Genomic DNA, 19,431 nt, shown 5'->3' with positions numbered 1-19,431 from the left:
CGTCTTTTAGCCATCTGAATTTTAAATCTTATCACGAAGTATTTTTAGAATGAACTAATAGCCTGATTATGAGGGAAACCAATGTGCATGAGAAAAAAAGACCCGACTATACAAGGATATTGCATTTTTTAGCTCATAAATGCAATGTGTAGGAATTGTCACGAAGCTTAGGTGATTCACAAATGACATTAGAAGAATATCATCAGTTTGCAAACAATGGAAAATAAAATGTAGAATGAAAACAATAATAATAATAAAAATCATTTTCATCAATCTTGATCAAGAGTCAAAATGCAAAAGTGAGTTTGAAAGTGTCAATTTAACATTAAAATGATAATGGTGGCATCAAAAAAAGTGAATAATGAACCTACAAAAGATTTCTTACAATTCACATGCAAACCCATATATGTGTTATCCACTACTGCTTTAAATAAAATGCTCAAAGTCGCTAGTTTTGGAAACTCACGGCCCAGAATGCATTGTGCTATGCCAATGTTGGTGAAATCAAGGAGTCTGTAAGGATTATAAAAATTAATTCTAAAAATAAACACTCTGATCAGCAATCCCAGCATACAGGAATACAACTGATTGGGTATTCTTCCCCATTACAGTGTGAAATGTAATGAGTGTCGTTCATTTGAATTAGACAACAGGGGAAATTGCTACATCATATTCAGTTATTTTACATTTTACATTCATTAAGCAGACACTATTATACAAAGCGATTTACAAATGAGGTCAATCACAAGCAATTTATCCTAGAAGAGCCAACAATGTGCTGCCGAGTTACAAAAATAATGTAGAGCAGAAGGATGCATTTTAGAAAAATAATGAAAATAAATTTAGAGATTTAAATATTTAGTTACTGGTTGGCTAGTTAAATGTGTCCAAATCATCATAATGCTTAGAAAACTGTACAGGCTGATCATGAATCCCATTTTTGGCTATATATTGTTTTGCAATATCTCTTGATTTTAGAATGATATTTTCTTCCTTTTTTGGGGTGGGGGGCTGGAAAAAAGTGCAAGATGGGATATTCCTGTGATTGTGCGGCTCAAGATCTGCTGAAGTCTGTTCTTTGTCTTTCTACCAGGAGAAACGTTATCATTCAGCCTGAGGGCAGATAGGCCTCTTTAATTGGAACAACGTTAAAAATAACCTCAAGAAGTATCAGGGACATATCACAGCACAAGTGCCCATTTGATTACGCCAGAGATTTTGGCTAGAGTTGATCATGCCAAAGACAGGAAAAGCAGGAAAAACTAAGTGAAAGAAGTTAGTAATGGTTTTAGGATACAGATGTTTAAACCACTGTACAAAGAACCACAAGAGAAAATGCATTTTTAAGATGTGTTTTATGGACTTTTAAGTGCAATAACAGTCACTGAATTCTTGAGTACATGGCTGATGGCTGCTTAAATGTTCTTGTCCATTCAGTTTAAAAAAGAGGAACATTGTTGTACCCTTAGATTTGTTAAATCACATGAGTCTGTAAAGTCTGCGAAACAAGAGCTTGTCTGGTATTTTCTCCCATTTTGTTCTAAAAATAGGGCTTTAAGTAGACTAATAATGGGCCACCCTGCTGGCAGGAGAATCAGTTCATCACTTTTAAACATGCCCGTCCCCGGGGCAGGGTCAGAGATGTAGGCTAATTGTGAAGCGCTAGACTTTGAAGAGAAAGATTTTTGGTTGATTGCCAAACCAAGCGAACTTTCAAGGAAGTATAGTTTTCATACAAAGACACGACACAATTCAAGTTGGTAGAGATGGATTTGCTTCAGTACATCCACAGTATGTGTTGTTTACTTGAAAAGTTAATGTATTAATATACCAAGGTATTATAACTATCCAATTTCTTTGGATTATTTATCTACTGTTATCAAAATCTAATAGGCTGACCCTATACAATGTGTGTGTGGTGAAAAATCACTCATATGTGGTTGTTGGCATCGTTGTATTAGAATAGACAATGCTGAAATATCCAGTAAATAAACTAATTATGACTCACTTTGTTTAAGACTATTCACAATAGCTCAAAAATACATTTAGTGTCCTATACAGTGGAAATGAAAGCATGTACTTGCTAGAGTAGCAGTATATTGAATTATTGGGTTGTTGATTTGCGATGCTGAACCTCTCTAAATGTGAATTTTCAAACAGATGGAGGCAAAGCTGGACCTCTGCTGCAGCCAGTAAAAACCATCTAACGGTTCTGGAATTAATGCAATGTCCCCCAGAGCCATCAAAGCCTCCAACATTTAGCCTAATTTATGGCCTTTACATTTTTATTTTGCAAATTCACTCTTCGCGTGGGTTGGTTCATCAGCACAGTTTAAGTGTTATATGGTCATAAAACTATGACAATCAAAGGATTCATAGTATATACGATAGGATTCAGAAATATATGATAAATTAAATTAATGCATTTAGCAGACACTTTAATCCAAAGCGATTTACAGAGCATTCAGGCTATCAATTTTTCCCTATGATGTGTTCCCGGGGAATCGAACCCACAACCTTGCGCTTGATAAGGAAATGCTCTACCAATTGAGCTACACGAACACTATAATGATGATAATTGTTGTCTGAAACATACAAAATTAACTATTGGCTAAATGCTGTAAAAGCAAAACATAGGTCCTTCATTATAAAGTGTTTGTGATCAAAGAAGATCATACAACTCAAATAAAATCAAATCTGGGAAATAATAGCAAAGACACGAAGCACATGTCCATCAAAACACTGCATGTACTCAATCTTGTGACAGAAATGCATCTAATCCGTTTCATGAGTTTCTAACGCCCCCTTCTGGTTATTGAGTAACTATCAGTATCTCCGATGACGAAACCTGACAACAGCCGATATGTAAACAGTTCGAAGAGGTACACTAGGTTTTTGAGAGTTGACTTTTTTTTCTTTCTTTTTTTTTTGTAAATCTGTAGCTTATATAATGATTTGCAGAAAGCCACCTTTAGTCTTGATCGGTACTTGATTAACAAAGTCTGGAACACACAATGCAAAGACTTGACAAGCAAGCTTATCCAGGGAACAATCAAACTACGATCGACTGTCACACGAGTGGTGAGAAAGAATGATTTTTTATTAGCCTAAGATGTTTAAAGACGAATGCGCGTGATTGTTGCTTTGTTTATATAGTTATTGCTCTTTTATTTTGTATTCACAGGTTATGGAGAAACCATGCATATTAGCTACCACGCTCGGATCGCCCGGAGGCATTTACAAGTGTTTTTCTCCTTGTATCGAGAAACACTTCACTATAATCCCATATGAGTGCTTTGTACAGAGGAAAGCAGACTTCGCTGACAAAATCCAGGCATTGTTTGTGTGGGGTGACGTTATTAAAGTTGACCAAAACCTGTTAAAATCTTTGCCTAACCTCAAAGCGGTTGTTAATGGTGGGGTGGGAGTGGACCACCTGGATATTCCTCTGATCAATAGCTTTGGAGTCAAAGTTTCCAACACTCCTCATGTGGTGGATAATGCCACTGCGGATGTTGGCATGAGTTTGATGTTGGCATCTGCAAGGAAGTTAGTTGAAGGTGAGAGCTGCAGTTTCCTTTCTAGAATTTCTTCCTGGATTATCATATTTTTCAGTGAATCCATTGGGAATTTCTTTTTCTACGCAGGACACAATTTTTCCAAGTTCCGGGAGTCTGATGATTTTCCCGAGTCCTCTCTAGGCACTGATGTTAGCGGGGCCACCTTGGGCATCATCGGCATGGGTAGAATAGGATACAAAATAGCCAAGAGAGCTCAAGGGTTTGAGATGAAAATCCTTTACCACAATAGGAATCGAAGGTGAATCTGTTGGACTTTTGACTGAAATATTTAAACTGTCACTAAACAACTTCTCACCAGCTTGAGTAATATGTAAACTGTCAGTTTATGTACATTAACCACAAAATGTGGTTAGCCATTGTTTTAAAATATTTGAAAAGTAACTGATATACACTAAAAGTTTGGGGTCAGTTTGTTTTTTTATTTTATTTTTTATTTTCCTTTTATTAAAATAGACAGCAAGGTGTTTCAAAAGACATTGTAAGATTTAATATTTTTTGTAAGATCTTTTGTAAACGTTTCAAAAGAAACGTTTCCACAAAACAAAATTAAGCAGCAAAACTCATTTCAAAATTCATGAAAATAAGAAATGAGAAATGTGCTTCAAATCAGCATATTATAATGATTTCTGAAGAATCATGTGACACTGAAGACTGGAGTATTGATTGCTGAAAATTCAGCTGTACCGTCACAGGAATACATTACATTTTTAAATATATTTGAATAGAAAACAGATATTTTAAATTGTTATAGTATTTCACAACATTGCTGTATTTCTGATCAAATAAATGCAGCCCTGGTGTGCTAAAGAGACTTTCAGAAACATTTGTAAAAAATTATCCCCAAACATTTGAAAGTTAAAGTATGAACATATATTCCTTTTAAAAATAAGTGTGAAATTACAATGGTGCCTTTCAACTAGGTTGCATTAAGTCTGTGATTGGAAAAAAATAATTATCAAACTTCTAAACCAGGCCTTATGGGTTGTGGTCAGGGATTTGTTAATGTTAGATTTTAATACTAAATGTAATACTTCAATTAAATTTGACAGTGTTTTATATGTTCAGGCCCGAGAGTGATGAGAGAGCTGTTGGAGCCACATATTGTGCAAGCATGAAGGAGCTGTTACAGAGGTCAGACTTCGTCATGGTGGTGGTCAGTCTGACCCCTCATACGCACAAACTGATTGGTGCCAAAGAGTTTGCCATGATGAAACCCAATAGCACCTTTATCAACGTTAGCAGAGGTAATGTAATAGGCTGGAACAAGGCAATCCAATTAAAGAGAAGCAGCCCTGTTTGAGAACTGCTTTTCTTGTCATAGGCTTGGTAGTGGACCAAGATGCTTTAGTAGATGCTCTTCAGAAGAAAATGATCCGAGCTGCTGCCTTAGATGTTACATATCCCGAACCACTTCCCAGGTTTGCATTGCTTGCTTTGTTTTTAATTAAAGTTGCTTTAGTGTGAGATAGTAAAATTGCAAGCCTAAATGTTTTTTTTTTCATCCCTGTTGTAGTATAAATGATATGCTTCTTGGTTATACACAGGGATCATCCCCTGCTGTCCTTCCCAAACGTCATCGTCCTGCCCCATTTAGGAACCCACACCGTGGAGACCTCACAGATCATTGTGGAGAGGATGGTGACCAATGCCTTGGCCGCTGTAATGGGAGGCCAGCTTCCTGATGAAGTTAAGGCATAGAGCCAGAGCACAGAGCCATCTGTTCCTCTTTGGTTTTTAACCAGCTAAACACAGAAAAAACTAAACCATTATATTTAGTTTCACGATTAAGTTTTGTGATTTGTGAGTATTAGTCACCTTTTAAATGTTTAATGAATGCTTTTTATGGTAATTCAATATAGAACTTTAAAGTGTTTGTGAAATCGAACAGCATAGTATAAATATTTTTTTTTCTCTTTCTAACAAAATCTCTTATGATTTCTGGGCCTATATTCACATAACATCTTTAGGCTAAAAGTAGCTCATAACTCACAGATTTAGGAGAAAATCTTTAAAATAATGGGTGTGTCAGTTCTAAATTTAGGACTCCTAAATTTGTGCTCCAAGAGTGTTTCACAAAGCGTTTTAACACTAAAACTAGCTCCTAGACCTGTGAAGAGGACTCCTAAGTCACTAAGACCAAGCCACAAACTATTCCTTAAATGACTGTTGCCGGCAATCTGCCTCAAAATAGAAACATTTTAGAAACTTTTGACATAATGAGTTCATTAAAAAGGTATCACCTTTGGTTTTGGGGAGGAAGTAACAACTATTCTTGCATCTAGTTTGGTTTTCTTTTACATTTACATGCGTTATTATCAGCTATGATTATTCTACACTATTAATTAAAAGGCAGTTTATATGCATATTCACTAATTATGAGAAGCACACATGTAAGAGGCTGACAATAAGCTCAACATATGCTTGTTTAATAAGTGACACGTAACCTGTATTTTAAAATATTTATTTGAATGTTGCAATTAGCCGTTTTATTTTCCTGTATTTACATATGGCAACATAATATTGCACTCTGCTATATTTCTATGAATACGTTTCTGACAGAGACTATCAGCCAATCACTGTGGGCATAGTTAGTAAGCATGCTGACATTTTCCATAGCAACGAGGTCAACCCCGGCTTTAACCTTAGCTTAAGACTTCTCTATATTCCTCAGTAAAAGTTTTTCTCAGCAGCTTTGTTAAAAGGTTTTAAGAGAAAACTATTATTTTAAAACTTTTACTGCTATTAAGGAGACCTCTTAGTGGCAACATAAAATGTTTTGTAAATATGGGCCCTGTTCTTTAAAAAAAGTATCCTGTTGCTCAGACAGAAATACTCAAAAATAAACTTCACAATCCAGTCATGTATGGTGTCTTGTACTTTATATTGCAAACGTGCTGTTATGTGGATTTTTAGGTAAATTATTTATTGTTCATTTGTTATTAAGATGTAGTTACTATAGAGTCACAAATTCACAATAGCCTATATAGCATATCATGTACACACAAACACAGAGAGAAATAAATAAAAACTGAAACTATCTTAATCTAAATAATACATATTAGAATGTCATGCAATTTGTTTCGTCTCTCTCTCTCTCTCTCTCTCTCTCTCTCTCTGTGTATGTATATATAGTTTGTTTACCTGTTTTCTTCAAAAAAAAAATTATCAACTGGCTCACAAATAGCTTACAGAATGTTTATCCAAGAGATTTGCCGATACCAAATACAAGAGACTTATTAGAAACAAATACAGGTGCTGGTCATATAATTAGAATATCATCAAAAAGTACTTATTTCACTAATTCCATTCAAAAAGTGAAACTTTTGTATTATATTCATTCATTACACACAGACTGATATATTTCAAATGTTTCTTTAAATGTTGATGTTTATAACTGACAACTAAGGAAAATCTCAACTTCAGTATCTCAGAAAATTTGAATATTGTGAAAAGGTTCAATATTGAAGACACCTGGTACCAGACTCTAATCAGCTAATTAACTCAAAACACCTGCAAAGCCTTTGAAAGGTCTCTCAGTCTAGTTCTGTAGGCTACACAATCACGGGGAAGACTTCTGACTTGACAGTTGTCAAAAGATGAACATTGACACCTTGCACAAGGAGGGCAAGACACAAAACGTCATTGCAAAAGAGGCTGGCTGTTCACAGAGCTCTGTGTCCAAGCACATTAATAGAGAGGTGAAGGGAAGGAAAATTTGTGGTAGAAAAATTTGTACAAGCAATAGGGATAACCACACCCTGGAGAGGATTGTTAAACAAAACCCATTCAAAAAGGTGGGGAAGACTCACAAAAAGTGGACTGCAGCTGGAGTCAGTGCTTCAAGAACCACTGCGCACAGACGTATGCAAGACATGGATTTCAGCTGTCGCATTCCTTGTGTCAAGCCACTTTTGAACAACAGACAGCATCAGAAGCGTCTCGCCTGGGCTAGAGACAAAAAGGACTGGACTGCTGCTGAGTGGTCCAAAGATATGTTCTCTGATGAAAGTAAATTTTGCATTTCCTTTGTAAATCAGGGTCCCAGAGTCTGGAGGAAGAGAGGAGAGGCACACAATCCACGTTGCTTGAGGTCAAGTGTAAAGTTTCCACAGTCAGTGATGGTTTGTGGTGCCATGTCATCTGCTGGTGTTGGTCTACTGTGTTTTCTGAGGTCCAAGGTCAATGCAGCAGTATACCAGGACGTTTTAGAGCATTTCATGCTTCCTGCTGCTGACCAACTTTATGGAGATGCAGATTTCATTTTCCAAAAGGATTTGGCACCTGCACACAGTGCCAAAGCTACTAGTACCTGGTTTAAGGACCATGGTATCCCTGTTCTTACAGTAATTGGCCAGCAAACTCGCCTGACCTTAACCCCATAAAAAATCTATGGGGTATTGTGAAGAGTAAGCTGCGATTATGCCAGACCTAAGAATGCAGAAGAGCTGAAGAACACTATCAGAGTAACCTGGACTCTCGTAACACCTGAGCAGTGGCACAGACTGATTGACTCCATGCCACGCCGCATTGCTGCAGTAATTCAGGCAAAAGGAGCCCCAACTAAGTATTGCATGCTGTACATGCTCATACTTTTCATGTTCATACTTTTCAGTTGGCCAAGATTTTTAAAAAATCCTTTCTTTGTATTGGTCTTAAGTATTATTCAAATTTTCTGAGATGCTGAATTTGGGATTTTCCTTAGTTGTCAGTTATAATCAAAATTAAAATAAATAAACATTTGAAATATATCAGTCTGTGTAATGAATTAATATAATATACAAGTTTTAATTTTTGAATCGAATTAGTGAAATAAATCAACTTTTTGATGATATTATAATTTTATGACCAGCACCTGTAATCGACTAGTGTCTGGAAAGTGTCAAGCCATGCGTCCTGCTTTTCCGCGTTTTCAGTGACGCGAACACGTAACGCTAGTCATGCAGTACCAAACAAAAGCCGAGTGGTTTGCGCTCATCCGACAACATGATCTTGCCTCTTCCATGCCGGTTTAGATATCAGGTGAAGTAAGTGTGCATATTCAGCAAACCCTCCTACACTAGGCGTACTTTGGGAAAGTCTCAGTCTCTGCGCTACTGTTCGTTCCTCGAGGTCAAATGTAACGTAAGCTGACATGTACTTTTATTCTCATTACCGATCTATACCATGTATCTGTCAGAACTCATATTGCCATACAGCATCACTGTTATTTTTTTTTTGTCGGTTTTGCATTTCTTTTGCTCTTTCTCCATCCAGATTTGAAATTCATATTCAAAATTCTTCAATAAATTATAATAATTATTGTAAAGTATATTGCAGTATATTGCATGTGCATTACCTTATTGCATAAGTATATTGCATAACATTACCTTAATCAAAACCTTCACAATATCCAGAAGCTGACTTCTAAAATATGTTGTTTCAGCTGATTGAATGCACGCAGGTCACTCACTGTTTCTGCAATTTACTGTGATATAAATCTAATGAACCATATTGACCGATTTGTCCAGTAGAACTTAAAAGTGTGATTAAGATATTGAGTGTGTTCAAATAGCCTTTATTATTTTCATACCGATTTACTTGTTTCTCTCCAGTAATGTGCAGAAATCAGGAGGTTTTTCCATGGATCGATGTGAGCCTGGCAGGTATAAAGACTTCCACAGACTCATTGTTCGTTTACATCACTTATGGCAAATGGATGTCCTTATTGGCTATGCGGATGTGCATGGAGAACTACTGCCCATCAATAATGATGACAACTTTTGCAAAGTTGTGACCTCAACAAAGCCTTTACTGCGTGTCTTCATTCAGCTTCAAGGTATATGGGAATGGGAAGGGTAAAGAAGCTATCTCTAAATATCTCTAATTTCCTTATAAATACCTTTACTCCACATGTCTGCTATCTTCTGATTTTCTCTTTCCTCTTAAATATCATAATGGTACTGTATGTGTATGTATCAAAGAGCACTATTTTCCAAACACACGACATGGATATAAATTAGTATAGTAATATATTAGCAAGACTTCACTTTGATTTGAGATAAATTGTGAATATTTCATTACATTGGAAATATAATTTTAAGATCTTAAGGCCTTTAATCAAGGCATTTTTTTTCAAGTTTACTTTTTGAGCTCCTTGAAAGAGAAGGAACAGAAAAAAAGGAAGGAATTTATCTAGCTAGGAATCATGTACTTGAGTATAATTGCTTTGTATTCCCTTGTGGTGTGTTTGTGTGCCAGACACAGTAGATTATCTCGTTGCTTTCAGCAGTTGGCGACATATACATTTTGTGCTAAATTTAGTGAAGAAATTGTTTTCTTCATTAGGATATTTATTTATTTGTTTGTTTAATTAATTGAATTTATTTTTAATTTATTTTTAAATTGGACATACCCCCCCCCCCCCCCACCAATTTTTTTATTCAAGCTGAAAGTCTCTTTAGACATCATCATAGCAAAGTGCGATGACACTTAAATTCAAGTTAAAAAATATACCCGTATTTTTCGGACTATAAGTCGCACCTGGGTATAAGTCGCATCAGTCCAAAAATACTTCATGATGAGGAAAAAATTATATATAAGTCGCACCGGACTATAAATCGCATTTATTTAGAACCAAGAGAAATCATTACCGTCTACAGCCGCGAGAGGGCGCTCTGTGCTGCACAGTGTAGACTACAGGAGCACTGAGCAGCATCTCTGGCAGTATAGAGCGCCCTCTCGCGGCTGTAGACGGTAATGTTTTCTCTTGGTTCATGTCTCTCGGTTCATTTCTCTCGGTTCATGTCAAATTAATTTTGATAAATAAATCGCACCTGACTATAAGTCGCAGAACCAGCCAAACTATGAAAAAAAGTGTGACTAATAGTCCGAAAAATAATCATAATCATAATCATTTGAGTCGATGATTTCAGAATGGCAGAAAATGCTTTGCTAAACTTACTTCCCACCAGTTTTACAGAAGAACCTGACCAGGATCCGGCAGGTGCTGATGATACAACAAAGCGAAAGAAACCTGTCAGCCAGAGAAAAACACCATTTCAGATCAGCATGCCACAGAACTTCCGCCCAGTTTCTTCCATCATTGAAGTAGATATCTTACCAGAATACCACAGAAGAGTGCTTTATTTAAAACTGTATCGCCAAGGCTCATACGGACCTCTGGGGTTATACATCTGTGATGGCACCACTGTCAGGGTTACTCCTTACGGTCGGAAAAGGTTCCGGGCATCTTTATCTCATGCATAGTACCTGGTGGACTGACAGCTTGCACGGGACTGCTGGCCATTTATGACCAGGTCCTGGAAGTTTGATGTATGGGAAAGTCTTTGGATCAGGAAACTGACATGATGATCGCCAACAGCCATAATCTCATCACAGTGAAACCTGCAAATCAGCATAACAACACAAGGCGAAAAAGATGCATTTCTTCAAGCTCAGGACACTATTTTGATAGTTTGCACTCTCTAAGCTATCCAGGGTTGCCTATGATAATGAAAGCTTATGGTTAACGTAATTGCTATAAGAGCAAAGAAGATACAGATCAAACAACTAAAAAAAACATTTCGGGTTTTCAGCTGCCTCTCATTTTTCTCAACCACGTGTTAATACTTACTACAAGCCCCAAGTTTCTGCTAGACGGTCCAACTCGCTCATTTGGGCAGCATCCTATCACTCTCAGCCTTGTCTCACCCATACAGCTCACACTCACCACAGTGTCCCTCTTCACAGGAAACCAACCTCCCAACTGCATCTCAGCTGTGATCCAGCTGTCAGACAGGGAAGCTCCAGTACCCATGACATTCTAAAACACGTGGCACGTAGATCTGAGTCGCCATTTACTGTTGTCCCAGGGGGCAGTGGAGGAAGATGGAATTGTCATTTTGTAAAAAATAAACCTTTGAAAATAAATCAGCAACTTTAAACTGTGTACTACAATTTATAAATGGCCCTATAATTACTTTCATGTCAGGTTTTTACTGATAACTTTTAAGATTAATATAGATTATGTATGTTATTAATTTTTTTTTGAAATCCATCATAAATTTACACTCTTGAAGTACTTGGATTGTTCACCTAAAAAATTTAATTCTATCATCATTTAAAACTCTGATTTTGCATCAGTGCTGATCATCTAGCACTGATGCAAGAGACACCTAACTGCAACAGGTATCCTCTGCATACTATAATAGACAACAAGCAACGCTCCTATTGCCTGCTCATCATTACTCACCATGTCATACTTGATCCATCAATCCATCTTCCCATAAAGGCTCCCCTGAAGGAGCTGAGCCACAGGTGTGTCTAGATCCCCTCACAGGTGAAGACCACAGCCATGGACTTATGATTAATTCCATGCACCAATGACTATCACAACTGATCAACTTTGCAAGATCAGCCCACCTTTCTCCCATTGGTGGATCTGCACTATGCAATATGTAAATCAGAAAACGTCACTTCCCGTCTTCCTGTACGCCATGTTTTTGTGGGGTGATGGTTTAGTGAGATAAAATCAAAGTTGGCAATCCTGCGCTCTGGTCAGATATTTTAGCAGACGATCGGCAGGGCTATAAGGCACGCGGAGTGAGCGCAGCCCGGATGGATCATTCGATGAAGTAGCCGATTCCGTACCGCGCGCCTTCCAGTGACGCCGGAAGAAAACGGACGCACGCAGACATCCCTCCAGTCAGTCGCAGCTCTGTGCCTGAATACAGAAGGTAGACACAGGTTTAGAATAGACCTCATTAATGCAGTTTGGATAATTAATGACATATGTAGGTCTTTCTTGCCTTAAAACTACTTAAAATGCATAACTTATAAAAAAAAATATATATATATATATATATAACGACATGTCCGAGGATGGTTTGAAATGCAGACCTTAGGTACATAGTTACACCTAGCTATATTAATTATAACTATGTTATAGGCCTCAACAATTTGTTAATTTAGAGTTCTCTTAAACGTGATCTAGATTCTCGCCAAATAAACAGACTGAATTGGGTGTTTGAAAGATCAGTGTATTTGACAGGCTTTTGAGCGTTTCGTATCATTCTTGTTTTCATTTTCAGGATCAGCAAAATGTATCAAATTCCAGTGAAGAACCTGACAAAACTAAGACGTCCAAGAAAACGCGTCAAAAGTATTTTGTGTGACATCGGGATGCAGCAGTGTCAAGATTTATTGGAGGTAGGTTACTGTAGTAATGATGTTGTTTACACCGGCGTCTGTTTAATGCTTGTTTCTGATTGGCTGTCAGACGTTCTAAGGTGCAGAGTAGTCAAGTCATGCACTTTACAGCGTGAAGTCACTCCAGGCAGTTCTTATTTAACTGCATTAAAATTCATTGTGACCTAATTGTTTTAGTTATTTCAAAGAAACGTACAAACTATCACAGCAAAAGACAAAAGAAAGATATTGACAAAAAAAAAAAAAGATATTCTCAAATTTTCAGAAACTATTGTTAAAGTTTCAATGCAATGGAAGTTAATCAAATGAATAGTTTATTGAAGAAAAATAAAAGCTTGCAGTCGATTATAAGGAAGAGGCAGAGTTTAAGCAGACCGTATTATTGAAGTCTGGCGTATGTAACCAGAGAGGAGACATTTCACCAGAAGATTGAGTTATGATATTTAAATTTCTACTTAATAAAAATTATGCGAAGGCACAATGATTTTTGGCTGATATTAGTGATTTTAATTTTTTATCAGTGTTAATTGATATTGTACATTTAACTGTGAATGCCCATTTCTATCCATGTTTAGATTTAGTTTAAAGGGGGGGTGAAATGCTCGTTTTCACTCAATATCCTGTTAATCTTGAGTACCTATAGAGTAGTACTGCATCCTTCATAACTCCAAAAAGTCTTTAGTTTTATTATATTCATAAGAGAAAGATAGTCTGTACCGATTTTCCCCGGAAAAACACGACCGGCTGGAGGCGTGACGTGTGGGCGGAGCTAAAGAATCACGAGCGCCAGTAGGCTTTTGCGTTGAGAGCATGTGGAAACTGTGACATTACCGTGAGGGAAAAACCATCATCCAAAACAAACCATGGCTAACAGTCAGATTCAGCCGTTTATTTATGATCCAGAATCAGATCCCGAGGCTGAAACTGAACGAGAGCAGCAGCAGCAACGACTCGCTCCGAGCGGGGCTCGAACCCGGCTCTCCGGCATGGGAGGCGGACGCACTAACAAGAAGGCAGAGATATTTTAAGCAGTTTTACTCACCGCCTGCGGTTCCAACACACGATCGTGACCCTTTTTCGTTGGGATTGCATCATCCTTAAGAAATAAGCGATACGCAAATCCGTCGTCAAACTGGGCTTTGTTTGTAAAACAAGCATCTTCGAAATGCAGGGAACAAACACAAACACTTGCACAACTCCGTTGATGCTCTGTAAAAATAAACTCCATTCACTGGTCCCTTAATGCTGTTTTTTCTTTGGTAATCTGTGCAGGGTTGACTGGCCCTGGCAACCAAAAACACACTCCTTTTGTGACATTTCGCGACGCTCTCGTATGATCAGTGTGCTCAGCCTCTCAGTACTCTGCTATAGACGGTTTCAACGGCATCAACATAAACAAACGTTAATGCGCGTGAGCGATTTTGTTGACCTAACTTAACTTCCGGTAGACTCCAAATAGAATCAATAACAACAGCCAAGTCCCTCTAGAGTAGATATTTTTTGATAACAAACAAAATGTGTTTTCTGTGTGGATCAGGCGGACTTGTGCTAAAAATGCTAATTTATTCTTTGCCAGCAGGAGATGTTTTAAAGCATAGACATAAAGTGCGAGAAATAGAGGTTTCCCCAGTAACAGCTGTAAACAAAGCAGAGCTACGATCACACGCTGCTTTATCAGGCATATAACATGCAAGTCTTCCTTCAGAAATACAGCGATATAAAAACACCCGTACTTCGTTTTGATATTTAAACATATATGTAAGGAATTATTATTATTAAACGTGCAGTACGTTACGTAACGTTACGTTACTCATGTTTATTTAACGAAGCCTTTTTGTAAATCGATCAGTTTTAAAATTGTGGTGAGTCTCCAAAAATAAATAAATGTATGGGAAACACATCCCGCAGCACAGCCACCTGAGCCCAACTTCAGTCTCCTCATCACCTTGCCTTTAACTGCGTTTGTAGATGGCACCGCAGCCAGACCGATATACACAAAACAGACCGGAAGTTAACTTAGGTCCAGGCGCGTGCGCCCGATGAAACCGTCTATACGGGAGCGCGCGCTCTTCCGGCAGACGTGCCCTTAGGACCCATATAAGGAAATTCCGCTCCATCTAACCTCACACAGAGCCATACTTGAAAAAAACTTTCCGAAACTTGTGACAAACCGGAGTATTTTTGGAACAGAAATACTCCTTCAAACGTACATCTTAATTTTTGAAACTTTGTCCATGTTTAGCATGGGAATCCAACTCTTTAACAGTGTAAAAAACTCAGTATGCATGAAATAGCATTTCACCCCCCCTTTAAGTGAGTTAAGAACAATGACAGATGTAATTTTAATAACTTTATAACTTACACGAATTATTTCTGCTAATTAAATGTTCATTATTTCCAACAGACATACAAATGTTTTGATGCTGGTGATGCAAGTTTTGACAACACCGAATGGGATGATTTTACTGATGGTCATGTTGGCAAAAAGAAAAAAAAGGTGATTATGTACATGACATATGTTGCACTGTAAAAAAAACTGCATTCATTTTATTTTATTATTTTATTAAAGAAAGGCAGTGATTAAACTTAATTTTGAAAAACATATTTTTTTTACACTTTACACTATTTGCAAATGTTATTTCACCTCTTATTTATCACGATATTACTTTTGTTCCTCAGTATCCATACCGGAGCCAAACTCTGTGCTGCAGTCTGTGTTGGTACTCCAGCCGGTCAATACCCACATTCAGAAGTCACATACATCGCTGTCACTGGAATGATCTGGATGTGGCCTGTTTGTTAATATGCCCCTACTGCCCATTTGTCAGCTCTCCGAAAGTCACAGAGCAACACATTCAGTTTTTCCACATGCTGGCATCAAAAACCCATCGTATACCTCTTCACAGCAAGCCTAGCCACACTTTGGCCCGCACACCGAAAACCGTGTCAGTTACAGTTTCTGCTGATGCTGCCGATGACAGATACAGGTGCACAATCTGCGGCTATCATGACTCTTTACTATACGTGATGAAGAAGCACGTCTTGGTAAACCACTATACTGCGATGCTGGATCGCTACTTTGGACTAAGCTTGGACAGTAAGCAAAAGACTGATGGTGAGCAGATACGTGACGGCGCATCAGTGAAATATCACTGCAAAGTGTGCAAACTGCCTGCAGAGACCATTGAACATTTACTGTATCACATTTTGAGTTCAGAGAAACACAAAGAGCTGCACTGGCAAATAATGGCTTGTATAATCGAAAAAGACTGCACAAACCAAATGGCCGGACTACAGAATCTGCTAAAATTTGCACCAAAAGCAATGCAACAGGTCACGTTGCTCGCAAGGCCGAACTATGGGCCACAGCAGATGCAACACACAAATGGAAACGGTACTGTTCTTCTGGCCGGCCCAAGCAACACGACTGCTTTGTTTTGCTCTCCTGGTGCAGGACAGATGTTTCTGTCCCCACAAACACAAGCTTTACTGTCAGGCACGCCTGTTCAACATCCGCAGTCCCCCAGCAGGATGCCACAAGTCCTGCCTACCTCTCCAGTAGTGAAGCCGATTAATATGAAGATGCCAAACATGCCGCAAGGCGCACCCAAGACAGTACCCATCACTATGGCCATGCCCAGGCTACCGCAGACCAATCAAGCACAGCAGGTTCTTCTTCCGCCTGGTGTTCAGGTTAACCTCCCAGGCGAAATGGGTGTTCGGGCACCATTTCTTGTCACTCAAGGTCTTCAGCTAAACCAGTCAGTTCCCAGAGCTCCCCTCATAGCTCCGCAGTCAGTGCATCTCATTCCTACAGGCAACAATGTCAACGGTGTCCCAACCTTCACTCTAGCGCCCGTTCAAGTCACGGTTCCCGTCAACGGTGGTCCCGGTCAAGCGGTTTTATCACAAAACCAGATCAGCCAACCTACAAATTCAGCTGTGGTGCCCAAGGGTCTCAAATCAACAGTTCCGAGGGCGATATATAGACATTCTGTCCCGAATGAGTTGGCTGTGCTCGCGCCGTTTTTGAAGAAACATGACGATCACACTGTCAAGTGCCTGAGGTGCAAGATTTTACTAACAGAGCAGGGGATCTTCCAGCATTTGTTGCATGGCTTAAAGTGTCTTTTCTGCCCTCAGATGTTCTACTCTTTCAAGCAGATCATGGAGCACACCAATAAAGAGCACAGTTTGAAGATCAAGGAAAATCGGCATTTCATTAAACAACAGTTTAGTCTCGACTGTGACGACGAGGGGAACCTCGTGTTCAACACTTTCAATCTAAACACAGATGTGCCCAAAGATCTTCTTGACAACCGAGAGCTCAACCTTGCACTGGTTACCAGCTTTCAAGATAAGCTATACATAAAAATGTATCCAGACAAGGCAGAATACGCAACCACGTTGAAAACGACCCCTACCGCCTGCCCATTTTGCCAAGTAAAGCTCCAGAACTTTGAGGACTATGAGCGTCATCTTCAAACAAAACACCACATCGTTCCCACCATTCATGCAATACTAAAAACGCCTGCATACAAATGCATATATTGCTTTGGGGTGTATACTGAAAAATCGACACCGAAAACAATCTCCACTCATGTGCAACGGTGCCGTTGTGCGCCCAAAGCCATCAAGGAAGCAGAAAAGCAACTGAATCCAGATACAACAGAACGTGATGATGGCGATTCATGTAATTCTCCTCAGACGGCCAGTTCTTCAGACGTGGCCTGTCAGACAGGCCTTGAATTTGTCAAGCCAAAGAAGGAAGTAATCACTCCGAAGAGCAGGAGAAGGAACTCGAAAGCTCCAGAGGTAGAAGTCCCTGCAACTCCAGTCAAGCTCGTCTTGGAACCAATGGGAATGGAGATGACATCGTTCGAGGACAGGAAAGACTTCCTTTCGCAGTACTTCCACAGGAAGCCATACGTGACGAAGACTGAAATCGAACTGCTAGCCTCCCGTTTGTGGATAAACAAGGCTGACGTAAAGGCTCACTTTAACAGCAAGCTCACCAAATGCTTGAAAGCAATTCAGAAGAAGAGGGTTTGTGTACGTCTCGGGTTCAAAATGATGGAAGTGAACAAGCTGAAGCACAATCTCTTCATTCCAGAAGTAAAGCCTGTTAAAAAAAAAGTCTTGAATGAGGTGCAACATGGTGGCCTCGTTCCACAGGTAACAGTTAAAAAAAAGGACGTGAATGAAATTAAACATGACCTCTTCATTCCTGCAGCACCAGTAACAGTTAAAAAAAAGGATGTGAATGAAATTACACATGACCTCTTCATTCCTGCAGCACCAGTAACAGTTAAAAAAAAGGATGTGAATGAAATTACACATGACCTCTTCATTCCTGCAGCACCAGTAACAGTTAAAAAAGAAGACACGACTGAATTTAAACATGACCTCTTCATTCCTGTAGCACCAGTAACAGTTAAAAAAGAAGACACGTCTGAAATTAAAAATGATCTTTTCATTCCTGCAGCACCAGCAACAGTTAAAAAAGAAGACACGACTGAAATTAAACATGACCTCTTCATTCCCGCAGAACCAGTAACAGTTAAAAAAGAAGACATGAATGAAATTAAACATGACCTCTTCATTCCCGCAGAACCAGTAACAGTTAAAAAAGAAGACACGTCTGAAATTAAACATGACCTCTTCAGTCCTGCGGCACCAGTAACAGTTAAAAAAGAAGACACGACTGAAATTACACATGACCTCTTCATTCCCGCAGCACCAGTAACAGTTAAAAAAGAAGACACGAATGAAATTACCCATGACCTCTTCAGTCCTGCGGCACCAGTAACAGTTAAAAAAGAAGACATGAATGAAATTACACATGACCTCTTCAGTCCTGCGGCACCAGTAACAGTTAAAAAAGAAGACACGACTGAAATTACACATGACCTCTTCTTTCCTGCGATACCAGTAACCATTAAAGAAGAGTATGTGAATGAAATGGAAGATGGTCTCTTTATTCCAGGGATAACTGTTAAACAAGAGGATGTAAGTGAAATGTAAGATGCTCTCTTCATCCCAGAGGTATGGCCTCTGTAAATATGGATAAACAGATTGTTAGAAGAATTAAGTTTATAGGCAGCAAGTTCACACTAGGATGGAAACCATTGCAAAATGTTTATTTAAAAATACTCTATTTACACATTTGTAAGAAGGTTTGCCTCTCGTTATTAGTAAATTTGAAAAATGGGAATGTACAGCAAGGCTGAGAAGACTCTACACTCTGTTTTTGTATTTTTGTTGTGCATAGGTCATATGATGACGTTAAAAACGTTTTTTTTTTTTTTTTTTTTACATATCTTTATTGCAAGGAAACACTCAATTGAAGTAATACTTTTTTCTTTTTGTGGACATGTGTAATATACATTTGGGGATATCTGTAGTGTAATAGTTCTGCATCTAACATTTTATATTAGAACTGTACAGAAAATTAAGATTTAGTTAAAAGTATTAAATAGCAAATTAGGCTGCATTTCATTGCTGTATCACAGAAAAGGGGCACTTTATGGTGTTGTCGTGTTTTTTTGTTTTGTGCTTCATAAAATACACTGTAATCATTTCAGACAATGAAAAAAGACAAGTGCCTCTGTGTCCTATTTAAACTTTTCAGTTGTATTTTGGAATAAACATGACTAAATATTAC

The 19,431-nt window shown here is 38.4% G+C and overlaps 2 protein-coding genes and 1 pseudogene across 3 annotated transcripts; all 3 read left to right on the top strand.

Moving 5' to 3' along the window:
• Positions 1-19,431, top strand: part of LOC113059105 (tripartite motif-containing protein 46-like) — a 433,352-nt pseudogene that overhangs the window by 242,193 nt on the left and 171,728 nt on the right.
• LOC113059089 (glyoxylate/hydroxypyruvate reductase B-like) lies at positions 2,840-6,443 on the top strand. The gene is made up of 6 exons (XM_026227348.1): positions 2,840-3,081; positions 3,185-3,560; positions 3,648-3,819; positions 4,647-4,825; positions 4,903-4,999; positions 5,126-6,443. Exons 2-6 carry the CDS (start codon positions 3,188-3,190, stop codon positions 5,277-5,279), a joined length of 975 nt encoding a protein of 324 aa, XP_026083133.1. The 5' UTR covers positions 2,840-3,081; positions 3,185-3,187; the 3' UTR covers positions 5,280-6,443.
• LOC113059063 (activity-dependent neuroprotector homeobox protein 2-like) lies at positions 12,156-19,397 on the top strand. Of its 2 annotated transcripts, XM_026227290.1 has the most exons (5): positions 12,156-12,295; positions 12,650-12,767; positions 15,172-15,264; positions 15,447-17,979; positions 18,043-19,397. In XM_026227290.1, the coding sequence occupies exons 2-5, from the start codon at positions 12,660-12,662 to the stop codon at positions 18,789-18,791; spliced, it is 3,483 nt and encodes a 1,160-aa protein (XP_026083075.1). In that variant the 5' UTR covers positions 12,156-12,295; positions 12,650-12,659; the 3' UTR covers positions 18,792-19,397. The 2 variants fall into 2 exon arrangements, with proteins under 2 accessions (XP_026083075.1, XP_026083074.1); XM_026227289.1 differs by having other exon boundaries at positions 15,447-19,396.

Source organism: Carassius auratus, chromosome 41, assembly GCF_003368295.1.
Source record: "Carassius auratus strain Wakin chromosome 41, ASM336829v1, whole genome shotgun sequence".
Lineage (NCBI taxonomy): Eukaryota > Metazoa > Chordata > Actinopteri > Cypriniformes > Cyprinidae > Carassius > Carassius auratus.
Note: the sequence above shows the minus strand (reverse complement) of the source record. Positions and strands in the feature narration are given on the sequence as shown.

Coding starts and splice junctions, on each gene's coding strand:
- LOC113059063 (XM_026227289.1), top strand. CDS start 12,660: ATGTATCAAATTCCAGTGAAGAACCTGACAAAACTAAGACGTCCAAGA. Junction 12,768..15,171: donor AGTGTCAAGATTTATTGGAG/GTAGGTTACTGT, acceptor TATTTCCAACAG/ACATACAAATGTTTTGATGC. Junction 15,265..15,446: donor TTGGCAAAAAGAAAAAAAAG/GTGATTATGTAC, acceptor TTTGTTCCTCAG/TATCCATACCGGAGCCAAAC.
- LOC113059089 (XM_026227348.1), top strand. CDS start 3,188: ATGGAGAAACCATGCATATTAGCTACCACGCTCGGATCGCCCGGAGGC. Junction 3,561..3,647: donor TGCAAGGAAGTTAGTTGAAG/GTGAGAGCTGCA, acceptor TTTTCTACGCAG/GACACAATTTTTCCAAGTTC. Junction 4,826..4,902: donor CTTTATCAACGTTAGCAGAG/GTAATGTAATAG, acceptor TTCTTGTCATAG/GCTTGGTAGTGGACCAAGAT.